Here is a 17970-nt window from a genome sequence, read left to right as displayed (position 1 = left end):
GGTTTGGTGACGGTCCGGGTATGTAGCAACAGTCGAGAGTCCTGACAGTGTCACTGGTTCGTTGTATGACCTTTAGCGATTCCTAATCATTGGACAGGGTTTCTGGATTTGAAGAACCAAAGGGTTGGTTTAGATGACCCCTAAGAGTCTTTCCAGTGTAAAAAGCAGTGATTTGGTTAAGTAGATCTTTGTGATTTGGGAGTGCTTCTGGAAGTTGCCTGTGATGGGGAGGCAGTTGCATGCTTGCTTTGTGTAAGTTTGGGACACTTAAGATGGGTAGGATGGCCGTTTGACCTAACCTTTCATTTGGGAACATCCTGGCTAAGAGGTAGCCAGTCAGGGTGTATCCGAAATGTGACTGCAGAGAGCGTGTGGAATTCCGATCCTGAGTCTTTGAAAACTGGGGACACATATACTTGGTATTTGATAGGAATGGTTCAAGATCAAACTAAACTGCCTTTATGTAAACATGGAGAGAGATGATGAGATGCAGTAGGCAAAGTTCCCAAAAGAAAAGAAAACTTGGAAAATAAATCAGTTGAAAACTGAAATGGGGTTGGGAGGGTACGTTTAAGATAGAACACACCTAAGTGGTTAAACTGGTGATATCTAGCGTTGTTTAACAATACCCAATGTTTGCCTAAATCTTTGCCTCATTTGATCCTCACAACAACTTTCTGAGGTAGGTGGTATTGTCCCTGCATTACCACTTAAGAGATTGTGGCTTAGAGGCTAACACAGCCTGAGACAAAATAGATGCTCAGGGGGTATTGAATGAATTAATCAGGAAGGAGGTGACTTGCCCAAGTTGGTATCACTTGTAAGAGTAGAGACACAACTTAAACCTGTCACATCACAGCTTTTCAAGAGTTCACTTAATTGTGACTGAACACTTAGCTTTCTCCTTTATCACCAGAGTTTGGATCTGTAGGAAAACAGAAGGGGAAAAGGAAAATGAAGAGAAAGCTTTAAAAGGGAATAATAAAATAGTTGAAAAGGTGACATGAATATGGGGAAGATGAGAATTTCATTGAAAAATGTAGGTAGAACTCAAGCAAAATAATAAAGTGTTCATTTTCACTTGTCATTATTATTGTAACCAGTGATGGAAAGGAAGTTGGCAGGCCTCATTTCTTGGTTGCATGAGGAAATGCTGTTATTATATTCTTGATAAATAGAGAAATGGAAGTTTGGGGGAAGAGGTTAAATAAGGAATAGGAACGAGAAGCTGAAGGAAAAGGTACTGAAGTCTTCCAGTGTCAGGGAAATTGGGGGATAGAAAAAATGCCATGTGCACAAAAAGTCATAATGAAGCTATTGTGTTGATCGGGAAGATAAAAACATTTTTTTAGAGCGAGGTTGTGAACTTCATGAATAGCTGATCTCTTTTTTCTCTTTTTTTAGTCTTTGGAGGATTGTCCTCTGGATGAAGATGAAGATGCATTTCAGGGCCTGGGAGAGGAAGATGAAGAGATTGATCAATTCAATGATGATACATTTGGGTCAGGTGCAGTTGGTAAGTGATGTCTTTCTTTTATAATGTCATCTTGGTCTCTTGCTGTTTTCAAATGCTCTCTTTTATAAGTACTTTTGTCTAAGTAGGCGTAACCTCATTCACAAAGTTGGCAAACTGTTCTGTTCTTCAATCCAAGCATCTACCCTCCTCCTCTGGGCTTCTTTTTGCCTCACTTATAAAACCAAGTGTTTTCTAAGCCCTGTCCCTTCCAGCTTTATGATCTATGGCTCTAAGTTGACACTATAAGGAATTCAAATGATTAGAGAAGTGGACATTTTACAAAGGTTTAAATAATCCTAGAAGAAGGAAATTTTTATTTGTGGAACATGGAACTTAAGGAAAACTAGTGGACTAGGAGAAAAGTCAGATTCAGATGTATATGTTTTAAAATTCAGTTGATCAGTAATATATTGCATGACCCTGCTATTGCCCTATCGTATATTCAATAAATAAAGTTTTTTATTCCAAGAATTTTGGTGATAGAAAGTCTTCATAAGTTAGAAAAGTGTTGTGCACAGGTGAAATTTTCTCATCCTTGGGTATAGATAAATATTCCTGGTGTTGGAAGTGGTTAAAAAATTAAAGAGCCAAACTAAACTAGAGGCCACAGTCATAATTACTGAGATGAAAGGTTTAGGGAGCAAGCTTACATAAGAAAGTTTGAGAGTTAGAGATCCTGGAACACGTATACTAATAAGTTAAAATTAAACTGTACTTCGGAAAGATGAATAGGTAAGGGAAGTCCCTGGTGGTCCAGTGGTTAGGACTCTTTGCTCTCACTGCCAAGGGCCCAGGTTCGTCCCTGGTCGGGGAACTAAGATCCCGCATACCCCGTGCAGCCAAAAAAAAAAAAAAAGAATAGGTAAGGCCAGAAACTATAAAACCCTTAGAGGAAACATAGGCAGAACACTCTATGACATACATCACAGCAAGATCCTTTTTGACCCATCTACTAGAGAAATGAAAGTAAAAATAAACAAATGGGACCTAATGAAACTTAAAAGTTTTCCACAGCAAAGGAAACCATAAACAAGACGAAAAGACAACCCTCAGAATGGGAGAAAATATTTGCAAGTGAAGCAACTGACAAAGGATTAATCTCCAAAATATATAAGCAGGTCATGCAGCTCAATAGCAAAAAAACAAACAACCCAATCCAAACATGGGCAGAAGACCAAATAGACATTTCTCCAAGGAAGACATACAGATTGCCAAGAAACACATGAAAGGATGCTCAACATCACGAATCATTAGAGAAATGCAAATCAAAACCACAATAAGGTATCACCTCACACTGGTCAGAATGGCCATCATCAAAAAATCTACAAATAAATGCTGGAGAGGGTGTGGAGAAAAGGGAACCCTCTTGTACTGCTGGTGGGAATGTAAATTGATACAGCCACTATGGAGAGCAGTATGGGGGTTCCTTAAAAATCTAAAAATAGAACTACCATATGACCCAGCAATCCCACTACTGGGCATATACTCTGAGAAAACCATAATTCAAAAAGAGGCAGTACCACAATGTTCATTGCAGCACTATTTACAATAGCCAGGACATGGAAGCAACCTAAGTGTCCATCGACAGATGAATGGATAAAGAAGATGTGGTGCAGATATACAATGGAATATTACTCAGCCATAAAAAGAAATGAAATTGAGTTGTTTGTAGTGAGGTGGATGGACCTAGAGACGCATACAGAGTGAAGTAAGTCAGAAAGAGAAAAACAAAAAACAAATACCATATGCTAACACATATATATGGAATCTAAGAAAATAATGGTTCTAAAGCACCTAGGGGCAGGACAGGAATGAAAACGCAGATGTAGAGAATGGACTTGACACGGGGAAGGGGAAGTTGGGATGAAGTGGGAGAGTGGCATGGACATGTATACACTACCAAATGTAAAACCGATGGCTAGTGGGAAGCAGCCACATAGCACAGGGAGATCAGCTTGGTGCTTTGTATCCACCTAGAGGGCTGGGATAGGGAGGGTGGGAGAGACACGCAGAGGGAGGAGATATGGGGATACATGTTTATGTATAGCTGATTCACTTTGTTATACAGCAGAAACTAACATATCATTGTAAAGCAATTATACTCCAATAAAGATGTTAAAAAAAACCCCAAAACATTGTATAGAGGTAACATTTTAACGACAATTCTGTCAGTATTGTGGGGTTTTGTTTTAGTATTGTTTTAAAATAATTTCTGTAATTGTTTTAAAATATTATCTTGTAGCTTTAATTTTGTCCATTCCGTCTCAATAAGATTTGATGAACACATTTGGAAAAAAAAGAGATGAATAGGTAAGAGTCCATGGAACTCTCTTTGCTTTGACTGTTGGTGTTGAAAAGCAGCAATGACCACATTTATGTTGGGATGTGTGAATATGTGGGATTTCAAATATTCAAGTTAAGTAATAAGAAGAGGAAATTTATCAGTAGTGGGTAACCCTAAAATGGTCAATATCAAAAACAAATAAGAGGTCTTAAAAATGTTGTATTAGGACTTCCCTGGTGGCGCAGGGGTTAAGAATCCACCTGCCAGTGCAGGGGACATGGGGTCAATCCCTGGTCGGGGAAGATCCCACATGCTGTTGAGCAGCTAAGCCCGTGTGCCACAACTATTGAGCCTGCATGCCACAACTACTGAAGCTCGCCCGCCTAGAGCCCGTGCTCCGCAGCAAGAGAAGCCACCACAGTGAGAAGCCCGCACACTGCAACAAAGAGTAACCCCTGCTCGCCGCAACTAGAGGAAGCCCACGTGCAGCAACAAAGACCCAATGCAGCCAAAAATAAAATAAAATAGTTGTACTGGTTACTGGTTTTGCACTGACCTGAACAACTTAAGTTTATTTAAGCTTAGACTGAGTTGAATGAACCGGCAAAAATGAAAGAGTATACTGTTTTCAATCAGGGTTTACAGAATTCCTTGAAGAGCTAAAACTGCTGCTGTTGGAAGCAGCAAGAGAAGCATTTAAGGTAGAAGCTAGGCTTATTACAGAAGGGAACCGAAGACCTCTTGGATTATAGCCATAGTTTAGGGGATGAGATTGTCCAAGAGGATGACATGATCTCAGATGCTGTTCTCTATCCATGGAGATCACAGGGAAAGGGACATAGAATAGAATGACGAAAGCAGGGAACTGATGTGAATTGCAAATTATATTTGAAACTTTAGTAAAAACCTATAGAATACAATAGAAGCTATAAACAGTGTGTGCTTGTTTCTGGAGCTCTTTTTCTCTTAAAATATTGTACTGAATGTTACCATTTTTTAGCAAATTCATCTGTGTTAAAATGAAATTTATTAAAATGAAGTATGTTGAGGTTAGCCAGCATAGTAAATGTCCTCAGTTTTTAACCTGGACAGAAGAGGAATAGTTTGGCCTTCTCATTGACTTCCAGAGTGCTAGACAGTCTTTTTTTCTGAGTTCCTATGTTTCTCACAAGATGAGGAAAGTATTGCCTTAAAAAAATTTTAGAGTGTGCAGAACTGCATTTTATGTGATGGAAAATGAAAAAGCCCCTAGGGTTACACAGTAAAAGAACAGGTGATAAAAAGTAAAGGCAGTTGGGCTTCCCTGGTGGCGCAGTGGTTGAGAGTCCGCCTGCCGATGCAGGGGACACGGGTTCGTGCCCCGGTCCGGGAAGATCCCACATGCCATGGAGCGGCTGGGCCCGTGAGCCATGGCCGCTGAGCCTGCGCATCAGGAGCCTGTGCTCCACAGCGGGAGAGGCCACAACAGTGAGAGGCCCTCGTACTGTGCAAAAAAAAAAAAAAAAAAGTAAAGGCAGTGAAGTAGCATATGGTTAGCCCATTTTGTACCCTGAGGCACAAGGATGATTAAGGACTTCTTGGTCAACGAAGTTTATAATGGAGAAAAGATTTCCCAGTGTGAGCCCTTTCCATTGAGAGTATAATATACTTGAATTGTGAAGTTAAAACCTTAGTTCCTCATCTTGATATGAATACTATACGGGTTTATAAAAAGAAAATTGCTTTCTAAGTCAACCTGTGACTTGTTTAATATACTTCTAAGGGTGCATATGCAGCTGGTGTGGAGAATTTAAACCAGGAGATAAAATGTCAGGCCTATGACATACCTTTTGGTTTGTTGGTTTTTAACTCAAGGAGTGAGTATCTTGAGTAATACCTGTTAGTACAGTAGTTACTTTAAGTCACTGGCTACAGATGCTCTGATGTCACCTTTCCTTAAGAAACTAGTCACTGTCTTCTGCATGGAAAAATGTTTGCATCATCTTTGAGCAGTAAATGGGCCACAGTAATCTCAACTTGTTCTCAAAAAATAAAAGCTTACACTTACAAGGTGCTTATTATGTGCTAGGGACCATTCTGAGTGTTTCATGTATATTGTTAATCCTCGTAGCAGCCTTGCAAGGTAGGTACTATTATTATCCTCATGTTAACAAATGAAGAAGGAAAATGCCAGAGATGTTAAGTAACTATAAATACAGTCAATGTAAGCTACCAGTTATGTTTTAACAGTCTCTGGGGGATCTTTGGGAATCTCCTGCCTCCACATGGAAGGGCTCCCCATTCTTTCTACTTCCTTTTTATTGATAGCTGCTAAAATCTTTAGGGACTGAGATTGCTCTAAAATTAAATCACCTCTACTTCCTGTTCATTTTGTTTTTATTCAGAAACAAATATCTGAGACAGACTTGAGGGGAATTACCACAGCAAGCATACATTTATAAAAGCAGCCAGGAATTCAGTAACCCACCTCAGGGTATAGGTTAATTAGTTCAAGGAAAACAGTTGTCTCTTTCCCTTCATTTCTCTGTTATTTTTTTCCCCTACCCTTTATCATTTTGATCAGTGTGGGTTGAGGTCAAGCATTGGCATATCTAAGTATGTTTTTAGGTCATTTGAAAAAGATACAGAGTGAGGTATCCTTTTATACTAAGGACGTGTGATCTCTGACATTACTGTTTCAGATGATTTTTCGCAAGAGCAAGAAATATCTAAAATGAACACGATGGTGTTCTGTGGCATAGGTTTCTTTGCTTACATGTTTGAAAAAGTAACAATTCACAACAGAGCCTTTCTCACAGAATATGGCTACTTAACCAGCATTTTTTAAATTAATTATTAAGGACAAATAGATTATCATCTTTGGTGGGACCTAGTAAAGTTAGTAAATAGGATTATGAGAAGTGAATGAAATCAATGCAAATTAGAACTCTTTTGCATTAGAATCAATCTTAACAAATCAGTTTCTTAAATTTGGGAAATAAATGTTTTAAAAAATCCCTTAATTCAGGATTATAGACTCCCTTCCCCCCCCCCCCCCGCATTGTTGAGTCTAAAATTGCAAAAAGCAGTTAGTCCTTCAAAACATGCTTAGCTTACTCTTCTTTAGCAAAGATGATACAAATATTAATATCACAATTGATTTTTAATTACACTGTTCTTTAAGCATATTTTTAAAATAGCTGATAATTTAAATTAGTGCTGTAATTTTCAGCTAAAGTAGATTTTTCCCTTTACCACAAGTAGTACATTCACATCTACCACAGTGCTCAAAGACTAGACGGTGGTTCTGATCATACAAATTATAAATTTGGGAGTCCCACTTACCTCGTTTTTTTTGTTTTTTGGCCGCGGCATGCGTGATCTTAGTTCCCTGACCAGGGACTGAACCCGTGCCCCCTGCATTGGGAGCATGGAGTCTTAACCACTGGACCGCTAGGGAAATCCCTTACCTTGTTTTTGTTTTGGATCACTAGTGTTATATGATACATTGTTATATAATAAAAGTAGCAATTTTAAACGTTTATAATCTGACCCTGAAAGGGACTTAGGCTACTTAAATTTGTTATACATCTGAAACTAATGTAATGTTGTACATCAACTATACTTCAATAAATAAATTAAAAATTGCAAATAATCCAAAGTTCCATCAGTAAGGGATAAGTTAAATTACTTTATTAGTAGAGTAGAATCTTACATAGGTATGAAAAAGAATGAGATTATATTATCAGTAGTTATGTGTTCCCACTTTAAAAAATTTAACATACCTGAAGAATTATGGGGAACTTTCACTTTCTAAGTTACATATTTGTGTAATGTTTAAATTTTTTTAACATGTATTTTAACAAGTTGCATATGAGCCCTTCAGAAAGTCTAAATCTTTTTTTAAGTGGCTACCATTAATTACACCCTTAGTATATACCAGGGACTTTTTTTTTTCTTGTCGTGGTGCTCCCACTTCTTCCTTCTCCTTTCTTTAAATGAGGTATATAGAAAAATATGGGGAGGATTGTCATTAAGGACACTTTTTCAGAATTCTGTGTTTTTATGTTAGTAATTACCTGTTATCTCTCTGTTTTGAATTTTGCAGGACATACAAAACAAAACTAAAATAAGAATAAAAATGTATAACATTTACAAAAGAATACATGGGGTTTTGGTGGGTTAGAAAGTAGTGCATGTTCAGATGAGGTGAAGGTAGAATTAAAATGAAAAGATTATGTAGGGAAAGCTTCAGTGAGGAGGGAAAGGTATCTGAACGCTGAAAGGAGCAAAGTAGTAGAGCTTTTATGATGGAGTCAGAAGGGCATGATGAGCGATGAGGTCGAGGAGAACTGGAATGAGAGAAGTGACGGAAGTAAGGTCTGGTTCTAGAGAAGCTGATAGAAGGTTCTGAAGATTTTCATCTGTGCTATAGCTGGACCCAAAAACAATGCTGTGTCAGCATAAAAAACAAAAAAACAACAAAATAACCTAGTGCCAGTGCTACAGATTATATAGTAGTATGTAGAAATAGACAGTTAAAGCAGAAGAGGACCGACGCTGGCCCAAGTCACCCTCACCTTTCCTGTGGCATACTTGTAGTAGCCTCCTAACAGGCCTCCGTGCTTCCAATAGTGTTGCCCCCTTCTCTGCAAATCTGTTTTCAACACAGCAGCCAGAGTGATTCTTTCAAAAAGTCAAGCCACATCCAAACCTCCAGCGGCCCCCACTTCAGAGTGGCTCTAAAGGCCCTGTAGGAGCTCTCCCACTTTGACCTCATTTTTCTTCTCCTCTTCACCCCTGTTCATTCCAATCCAAGCACAGTCCTAGCTGCTTCTCAAAATCGTCAGTCTCTCATCTTAAGGCCTTTTTACTGACTGTCCCTCTGCCTGAGACACTCTTCTCCTAGATATCCACATGGCTAACTTATTCTGGATATTTTGCTCAAATGTCACCTTCTCAATGAGACATACCTCTGACCATCCTATTTAAAGTTTTCAATTTGCTTCTCTTCCACCGTATTCCTGTAGCATATCATCTTCTCATATAGTATCTAATTTACTTATTCGTTACGTTCATTATCTATTATCTGTCTCTTCCCTGCTTAAAAAGCCACAGGAGGGCAGGGATCGTTGTCTGTTTTGTACACCAATGTACCCCATGCACCTAAAACAATGTCTGTCACATAATAGATGCTCAAAAAATACTAATTGAATGACACGAATGGATTTAAAAGCTTGTAAAGAAGATGACACTTACCTAAGAGAAAGTTGTACGCTAGCGCGAGTTTTTGCCTGAAATATCACAGAATCTCAAACCAACAGGTTGTACTATATCACCAACTTAGAAATTGGTTTCAGAATATAGTTTGCACATCGTTGCTAATGTATTGAGCTATTACTCCAAAAGTCTGAGTTTATTCCTGGTAGGATGTTAGTTGTTCTCAATAGTGCAAAGCCCACTTTAAATGTGCCCCTTAGTTTAAACCTTATTTCATGACTCTAGATGGATAACAGAAGAATTTTATAAAACTTTTTTATTCCAATATGAACTCTGTTTCTTTTTTATGATTTCCTTATAGATGATGATTGGCAGGAAGCACATGAGCGCCTGGCTGAATTGGAAGAAAAGCTACCCGTGGCGGTTAATGAACAAACAGGCAATGGAGAAAGGGATGAGATGGACTTGTTGGGTGATCATGAGGAGAATCTGGCAGAAAGGCTCAGTAAGATGGTGATTGAAAATGAACTAGAAGATCCAGCTATCATGAGGGCAGTACAGACCAGGCCAGTGTTGCAAGTAAGTTACTGTGATCTGAGAGCTATAGCAGACTGATAATTAAAGCAAAGTATTGGGCTTGGCTATTTTATTCCACCTACTATACTGAGAGAATTACATGTGCTATAGAAATTTGGTAGTATAATTCCTGATGATAGCAATTCTAGAGATGAAGTCGGGAAATAAGGTAGATTCTAGAACACTGTAGTTTCTGTTCTCAGGCAGTGGAGGCGCTTTGGGAGCTTTGCTCACCGAAAGCTGGTAAGTTGCCCAGCGAGCCCGCCCTCTTCTAGACTTTGTGTGTGTGTTTTCCTTTTTTGTTAGCCCCGACCAGGAAGTCTCAATTCCAGCATCTGGGATGGATCTGAAGTTCTGAGGCGAATCCGAGGACCACTGCTTGCTCAGGTATTAAACATTTTCTCGTTGTATAAAAATCCTAATACCCCAAAGCTGGGTCCTGTTGTTGTCCTTTCCTTACTGGAACAATGTATGGATGTATATCCTCTGCCGGTCTTAACGTTGATTATGTCGCCAGCACCCATAGCTGGACCTGTTGACTGTGCCCTCCCCCAGACTCTGTGGTAATGCTCACTTGACTGTGCTTTCTTTGAAATGGTTGAAAGGAGCCATTGGGACTCAAAATTTGACAGCTTATGATTTGAATTACTTAAAGTCATTTTTAGGCAAAACTATCGGGACAGAGAACAGATCAGTGTTTGCCAGTGGTTGGGCGCGGTAGGAGAGGCTGACTACAAAGGAACATACAAAGGAAGTTTGGGGAGTAATAAAACTTATGTGTCTTGATTTTGGTGTTAGATCCAGGACTCTCTGCATTTATCAAAATTTAATGCTATACACTAAAGAGGGTAACATTTTTACTGGATGTGAAATAAAACTAAATAAAAATTTTTTAAATAATTTCTCAAGATATCTGGCATCTGTAAAGGTTATTAAAACATTTCAAGGTAGCTAATTTTTTTAACACTACTTCCTCAATTAGGAAATGCCTACAGTGTCTGTGTTAGAATATGCCTTGCCTCAGAGGCCCCCACAGGGCCCAGAAGATGATCGGGACGTTTCTGAGCGTGCATTACCGAGGCGGTCAACTTCGCCTATCATTGGGAGTCCTCCTGTTAGAGCTGTCCCCATAGGCACCCCACCTAAGCAGATGGCTGTACCCAGCTTCAACCAACAGGTACCTCTCATTAACAGGCACTCAGCCCAGGATATTGGGAATCTGGGCAAAATTATTTGGGAAATTGGTGATGCTGGGAGGAGGGTGGAAGTTTGGGGTAGGCATTAGATTAGAAAGAAAAGTAGCCAATTAGAGGAAAAGTTAGTACAAATAAGAGACACATTCCCCAATGCCCATTGCTGGTGCTACTACTGTTGCTGCTGCCTTTTAATTGGGGGAGAAAAAGGGTAGTGAACCACATTTAGTGTAAATGTCCTTTTTAAAGTGTTTTGCTGGCTGCCCAAAACATTGGCAGAGAGGTAACTGAAAGCTGGGGGGAGTGGGAACACACAGCATTGTCCACATCCCTTTTTACCTTTAAGATATCCCTGCTTTCCCTAGAGCCTGTGCAGTCCTGTTCCATAGACTTTCCTCCACCTGAAACCAGCAGCTGAAAAGGAAGGCCAATTTGGAAGGTATGGGGGGAGGGTGGTATTGGTATGGCCTAGTTAGGCTCAATATCCTATGAAATGGTGGAGTCACAACGTACACGAAAGAGCTGAGCATGGCGGCCATATCATAGGGACTTCAGAATAGGACTTAGTTAATCCTCCAGCTTTCTTATCATTCCATCTCCCTCACTGCTACCAAAATATATCCTCTTGGAGAGAATTTGCAAGTCAGAATATCTGCTGGTACCTCCCTCAGATAGCATGGAAGGGTGGGGATAACTGGAGAATTAGCTAAATCTTCCTCAGTTAAAAGTGGCACATTGCTTGATATTTGTGAGAGGAAGTGACCAAAGGTTCTGTATGTGGACCAAAGCCATAGCAATTTGCTTAGAAGTAGGGCTTTGCATTGAGTTCTGTGTCTCTGCCGGTACTCGAGGGGAGGAAGAATAGGTAGAGGAAAAACTGACTTCACTGAGTGTAGTTGTATATATGTTTGTCCTGATAGGTTCTGTGTCCGAAGCCTGTCCATGTTCGACCCCCAATGCCACCACGCTATCCTGCTCCGTACGGTGAGAGGATGTCTCCAAACCAGCTCTGCAGTGTCCCGGTATGTCACTTTACAATCTAATGAAAATATTTTCTGATCACTGCCTAGTATATAGACATCTCCTAAATCTTACATGTTTTTTATAATCTCCATACTTGAGTTTCTGGATCTTATAGTCCCCGGGTCAGAAGACATAGTTCATCATGTTCAGCTATTTCTTACCTCAACTCTTTTCTTATCTTAAAAATCTAAACTTGACATGATCCGGTTTCTTGCTATTATAGTCCCTCATTCTACTTCTTTCTCTTTCATGTTACATGATCATAGTGCTTTCTAACTTCTAGCATTACTCTTTCATATTCCTTCAGTGGACAGCTCAGCTCTACAATTTGAGAGTTTTTCTATCTAAGTTAATTCTGTATTTCTATTGAGTTCCCCTGTTATTTACCTGTTTTCATGGTATAAATATAATTTTTTTTTTTTTTTTTAGAACTCTTCCCTACTGGGTCACCCTTTCCCTCCTAGTGTTCCTCCTGTTCTCAGCCCCCTCCAGAGAGCACAGCTTCTTGGAGGAGCTCAGGTAAGCCTAGGGTTCGCTCAGCCCTTAAAGAGCTTTCTCACTTTCCAAAGGTTCACTAGCTGATAACCCCCTTTTTTGCTGTTAATCAGTCACTGCCGCCTCTTATTTTTTCCTTTACTTTCTCAAACAAAGTTACTGATGGAAGCAGTATTCACTTTTCTGTGGATAAAAGTAAGGGGACTTGCTGATCAACTGAATCTAAGATCTTGTGCCTCTTGTAGCTACAGCCTGGACGGATGTCTCCCAGCCAGTTTGCACGGGTCCCTGGATTTGTTGGTAGTCCACTTGCTGCCATGAATCCCAAGTTGCTGCAAGGGCGAGTTGGGCAGATGCTTCCCCCAGCACCAGGCTTCCGTGCCTTCTTTAGTGCTCCAGCCCCTGCTACACCGCCTCCTCCTCAGCAGCACCCTCCTGGCCCAGGGCCTCACCTGCAAAACCTAAGGTACACAAAACAGATGCTTCCGTTTATCCACTGTCATCTAAGCCTCCTGATCATTGACGTTTAGTGCTGTAACATAGAAGTCTGTTGATATTTGCAAGTGATATATTTTGAGATGTTATTTGATCCTCAAGTTGCCAAACACAGAAATGTTTGACCGTCTCCAGGCTTTCTTACAAATCACATTTCCCTCCAGTCACATGCTTCCTGTGTACATTTGCACATTACTAATCACCTTTTTTATTTCTCCTGAAGTTTCTTGTGTCTCACTTATTTTACAAACACACACATACTTACGTATGCACGAAGTGTTTGTCATTTAACAAGAATTATCATTTACTAAGGAACAGAGAGGAAGTTCCCTGGCGGTCCAATGGTTAGGATTCGGTGCTTTCACTGCCATGACCTGGGTTCAATGCCTGGTTGGGGAACTAAGATTCTGCAAGCCGCACGGCTCAGCCAAAAAGAAAAAAAAAAGGGAACAGAGATATAGATGTTGAGTTGTCAGCTAATCTCAGTGCTAGCTAGTTGCTTGCTTCCACTGTGATTTTATAACAGGAGGGGTTTAAGTTCCTGCTTCAGTGAAATTGTGTTTTATTACATATCGTATTGTATCAGTTAGGATTCTCCAGAGCAGCAGAACCAGTAGGATATAGATAAATAAGTAAAGAAGAAATTTACTGAAAGGAATTGGCGTGCATGATTGTGGGGCTGGCAGGTCCAGAATTCGTAGGGCAGGCCAGCAGCTGGACATTTTGGTAGGAGCTGAGGTTGCAACCTTGAGTCTGAATTTGTAGGGCAGGTGGGCAGGCTGGAAATTCAGTCAGGACTTCCGTGTTCTAGTCTTGAGGCAAAATTCCTTCCCTGGGAAACATGTTTTCCTTTCAACTGATTGGGCAAGCCCCAACCACATTATCGAGGGTCATCTCTGTTTTTCTTAAGGTCAACTAATTGTAAATGTTAGTCGCATCTACAAAACGCCTTCACAGCAACATCTAGTTGAGTGATTGTCCAAACAACTGGCCAGCTTAGCCAAGCTGACATATAAAATTAACTATCACACATATATGTTTCAATGTCATTCCCAAATACTTGAAACTAAGTACATTAAATCTGTTAGAGACTTCTCTTTAACAGGAGCAAAAAGAAAAAGAGTTAAACTGCTTTACTGCTGATTCATTCTAATTTTATGATTGTCCTCTTAGGAGTTGAGAATTGGCTTTTGTGGAAGACATAAAAATACAGTGGCGTCTTCCTTCTGAAAGATCTTAGAACAGACTTTAGCATTCCCTTGGGTGAACCTGTATGAAGTTATCCTGTACTGACCACATTGTTAAAAACTTCAAGTCATCAGGATGACAGAATTGCACATCTTTTCCCTTTTTGTTTAGATCACAGGCCCCAATGTTTAGACCAGACACAACCCACCTTCATCCACAGCACCGTCGACTCTTGCATCAGAGACAGCAACAGAATAGGAAGTAAGTACTTACCCTACTCCTTTGTGGTTTCTTAATTTAGCTTTCATTTTTGACTGATTTAGTTTACTTTTTAAGTAAATGTAATCAGTATTGCACTTATTTTAACTGGTTAAGTCAGATCATATATGCTGTTATTTTATGTTTCCACTGCACAAATTCTTTTTTTCTGAATTTTTGAATTTTACTTATGTTTTATACAGCAGGTTCTTATTAGGTATCTATTTTATACATATTAGTGTATACATGTCAATCCCAATCTCCCAATTCATCCCGCCACCACCACCCTTCCCCGCCACTTTCCCCCCTTGGTGTCCTTGTCCATATGTTTGTTCTCTACATCTGTGTGTCTGTTTCTGCCCTGCAAACCGGTTCACCTGTACCATTTTTCTAGGTCCCACATATATGCATTAACATACGATACTTGTTTTTCTCTTTCTGACTTACTTTACTCTGTATGACAGTCTCTAGATCCATCCACATCTCTACAAATGACCCAATTTCGTTTTAATGGCTGAGTAATACTCCATTGTATACATGTACCACATCTTCTTTATCCATTCGTCTGTCAGTGGGCATTTAGATTGCTTCCATGACCTGGCTATGGTAAATAGTGCTGCAGTGAACATTGGGGTGCATGTGTCTTTCTAAATTATGGTTTTCTCTGGGTATATGCCCAGGAGTGGGATTGCTGGATCATATGGTAATTCTATTTTTAGTTTTTTAAGAAACCTCCATACTGTTCTCCATAGTGGCCGTATCAATTTACATTCCCACCAACAGTGCAAGAGGGCTCCCTTTTCTCCACACCCTCTCCAGCAGTTGTTGTTTGTAGATTTTCTGATGATGCTCTTTCTAACTGGTGTGAGGTGATACCTCACTGGAGTTTTGATTTGCATTTCCCTAATAATTAGTGATGTTGAGCAGCTTTTCACGTGCTTCTTGGCCATCTGTATGTCTTCTTTGGAGAAATGTCTATTTAGGTCTTCTGCCCATTTTTGGATTGGGTTGTTTTTTTAATATTGAGCTGCATGAGCTGTTTATATATTTTGGAGATTAATCCTTTGTCCATTGATTTGTTTGCAAATATTTTCTCCCATTCTGAGGGTTGTCTTTTCGTCTTGTTTGTAGTTTCCTTTGCTTTGCAAAAGCTTGTAAGTTTCATTAGGTCCCATTTGTGTATTTTTGTTTTTATTTCCATTAGGAGGTGGATCAGAAAAGATCTTGCTGTGATTCATGTCAAAGAGTGTTCTTCCTACATTTTCCTCTATGAGTTTTATAGTGTCCAGTCTTACATTTAGGTGTCTAATCCATTTTGAGTTTATTTTTGTGTATGGTGTTAGGGAGTGTTCTAATTTCATTCTTTTACATGTAGCTGTCCAGTTTTCCAAGCACCACTTATTGAAGGGACTGTCTTTTGTCCATTGTCATAGATTAGTGTGTGGGTTTATCTCTGGGATTTCTATCCTGTTCCATTGATCTATGTGTTTGTTTTTGTGCCAGTACCATATTGTCTTGATTACTGTAGCTTTGTAGTATGAAGTCAGGGAGGCTGATTCCTCCAGCTCCGTTTTTCTTTCTCAAGATTGATTTGGCTATATGGGGTCTTTTGTGTTTACATACAAATTGTGAAATTTTTTGTTCTAGTTCTGTGAAAAATGCCATTGGTAATTTGATAGGGATTGCATTGAATCTGTAGATTGCTTTGGGTAGTATAGGCATTTTCAGGATATTGCTTCTTCCAATCCAAGAACATGGTATATCTCTCCATCTGTTTGTGTCATCTTTGATTTCTTTCATCAGTGTCTTACAGTTTTCTGAGTACAGGTCTTTTACCTCCTTAGGTAGGTTTATTCCTAGGCATTTTATTCTTTTTGTGGGATGGTAAATGGGATTGTTTCCTTAATTTCTCTTTCTGATCTTTCATTGTTAGTGTGTAGGAATGCAGGAGGTTTCTGTGCATTAATTTTGTATCCTGCAACCTTACCAAATTCATTGATTAGTTCTAGTAGTTTTCTGGTAGCGTCTTCAGGATTTTCTACGTATAGTATCATGTCATTGGCACCAGGGATGGGACGGTTTTACTTTTTCTTTTCCAATTTCCTTTTATTTCTTTTTCTTCCCTGATTGCTGTGGCTAGGACTTCCAATACTGTGATGAATAATAGTGGCGAGAGTGGACATCCTTGTCTTGTTCCTGATCTTAGAGGAAATGCTTTCAGATTTTCACCATTGAGAATGATGTTTGCTGTGGGTTTGTCGTATATGGCTTTTATTATGTTGGGGTAGGTTCCTTCTGTGCCCACTTTCTGGAGACTTTTTATCATAAATGAGTGTTGAATTTTGTCAGACGCTTTTTCTGCATCTATTGAGATGAGCATATGGTTTTTATTCTTTAATTTGTTAATATGGTGTATCACATTGATTGTTTTGCATACATTGAAGAATCCTGCATCCCTGGGATAAATCCCACTTGATCATGGTGTATGATCCTTTTAATGTGTTGTTGGATTCTGTTTGCTAGTATTTTGTTGAGGATTTTTGCATCTATATTCATGAGTGATATTGGTCTGTAATTTTCTTTTTTTTTAGTATCTTTGGTTTCGGTATCAGGGTGATGGTGGCCTCATAGAATGAGTTTGGGAGTGTTCCTTCCTCTGCAGTTTTTTTGAAGAGTTTGAGAAGGATGCGTATTAGCTATTCTCTAAATGTTTGATAGAATTCACCTGTGAAGCCATCCGGTCCTGGATTTTTGTTTGTTGGAATTTTTTTTTTTTTTTTTTTTGCGGTACGCGGACCTCTCACTGTTGTGGCCTCTCCCGTTGCGGAGCACAGGCTGCGGACGCACAGGCTCAGTGGCCATGGCTCACAGGCCCAGCCGCTCCGCGGCATGTGGGATCTTCCCGGACCGGGGCACAAACCCGTGTCCCCTGCATCGGCAGGCGGACTCTCAACCACTGCGCCACCAGGGAAGCCCTGTTGCAAGATTTTTAAACACAGTTTCAATTTCATTACTTGTGATTGGTCTGTTCATGTTTTCTATTTCTTCCTCGTTCAGTCTTGGAAGGTTATACCTTTCTAAGGATTTGTCCATTTCTTCCAGGTTGTCCATAGAGTTGCTTGTAGTAGTCTCTTATGATGCTTTATATTCCTGCAGTGTCTGCTCTAACTTCTCCTTTTTCATTTCTGATTTTATTGATTTGAGCCCTCTCCCTCTTTTGCTTGATGAGTCTGGCTAAAAGTTTGTCAATTTTGTTTATCTTCTCAAAGAACCAACTTTTAGTTTTTATTGATCTTTGCTACTGTATTCTTTGTTTCTATTTCATTTATTTCTGCTGTGATCTTTATGATTTCTTTCCTTCTGCTAACTTTGGGTTTTGTTTGTTCTTCTTTCTCTAGTTTCTTTAGGTGTAAGGTTAGATTGTTTATTTGAGATTTTTCTTGTTTCTTGAGGTAGGCTTATTGTATTGCTATAAACTTCCCTATTAGAACTGCTTTTGCTGCATCCCATAGGTTTTGGATTGTCGTGTTTTCGCTGTAATTTGTCTGTAGGTAATTTTTTATTTCCTCTTTGATTTCTTTAGTGATCTCTTGGTTATTTAGTAATGTATTGTTTAGCCTCCATAAGTTTGCGTTTTTTATGTTTTTTTCCTTGTAATTGATTTCTAATATCATAGGGTTGTGGTCAGAAAAGATGTTTGATATGATTTCAATTTTCTTAAACTAACTGAGGCTTGAGTTGTG

General features: G+C 39.4%; 1 protein-coding gene across 1 annotated transcript in view; it reads left to right on the top strand.

Moving 5' to 3' along the window:
* PATL1 (PAT1 homolog 1, processing body mRNA decay factor) overlaps positions 1 to 17970 on the top strand; it is a gene marked incomplete at its 5' end in the record, with an annotated part of 36061 nt that overhangs the window by 1564 nt on the left and 16527 nt on the right. Inside the window, 10 exon segments of the mRNA XM_082844072.1 lie at positions 1405 to 1516; positions 9361 to 9578; positions 9882 to 9962; positions 10558 to 10752; positions 11115 to 11183; positions 11187 to 11207; positions 11689 to 11790; positions 12221 to 12310; positions 12532 to 12752; positions 14141 to 14230. Coding sequence (XP_082700198.1) covers positions 1405 to 1516; positions 9361 to 9578; positions 9882 to 9962; positions 10558 to 10752; positions 11115 to 11183; positions 11187 to 11207; positions 11689 to 11790; positions 12221 to 12310; positions 12532 to 12752; positions 14141 to 14230 — 1199 coding nt within the window.

Source organism: Leucopleurus acutus (genome assembly GCF_964270905.1).
Source record: "Leucopleurus acutus genome assembly, chromosome: 8".
In the NCBI taxonomy this organism is placed as follows: domain Eukaryota; kingdom Metazoa; phylum Chordata; class Mammalia; order Artiodactyla; family Delphinidae; genus Leucopleurus; species Leucopleurus acutus.
The sequence above is the reverse complement of the archived record's forward strand: the minus strand, read 5'-3'. Positions and strand labels throughout refer to the sequence as shown.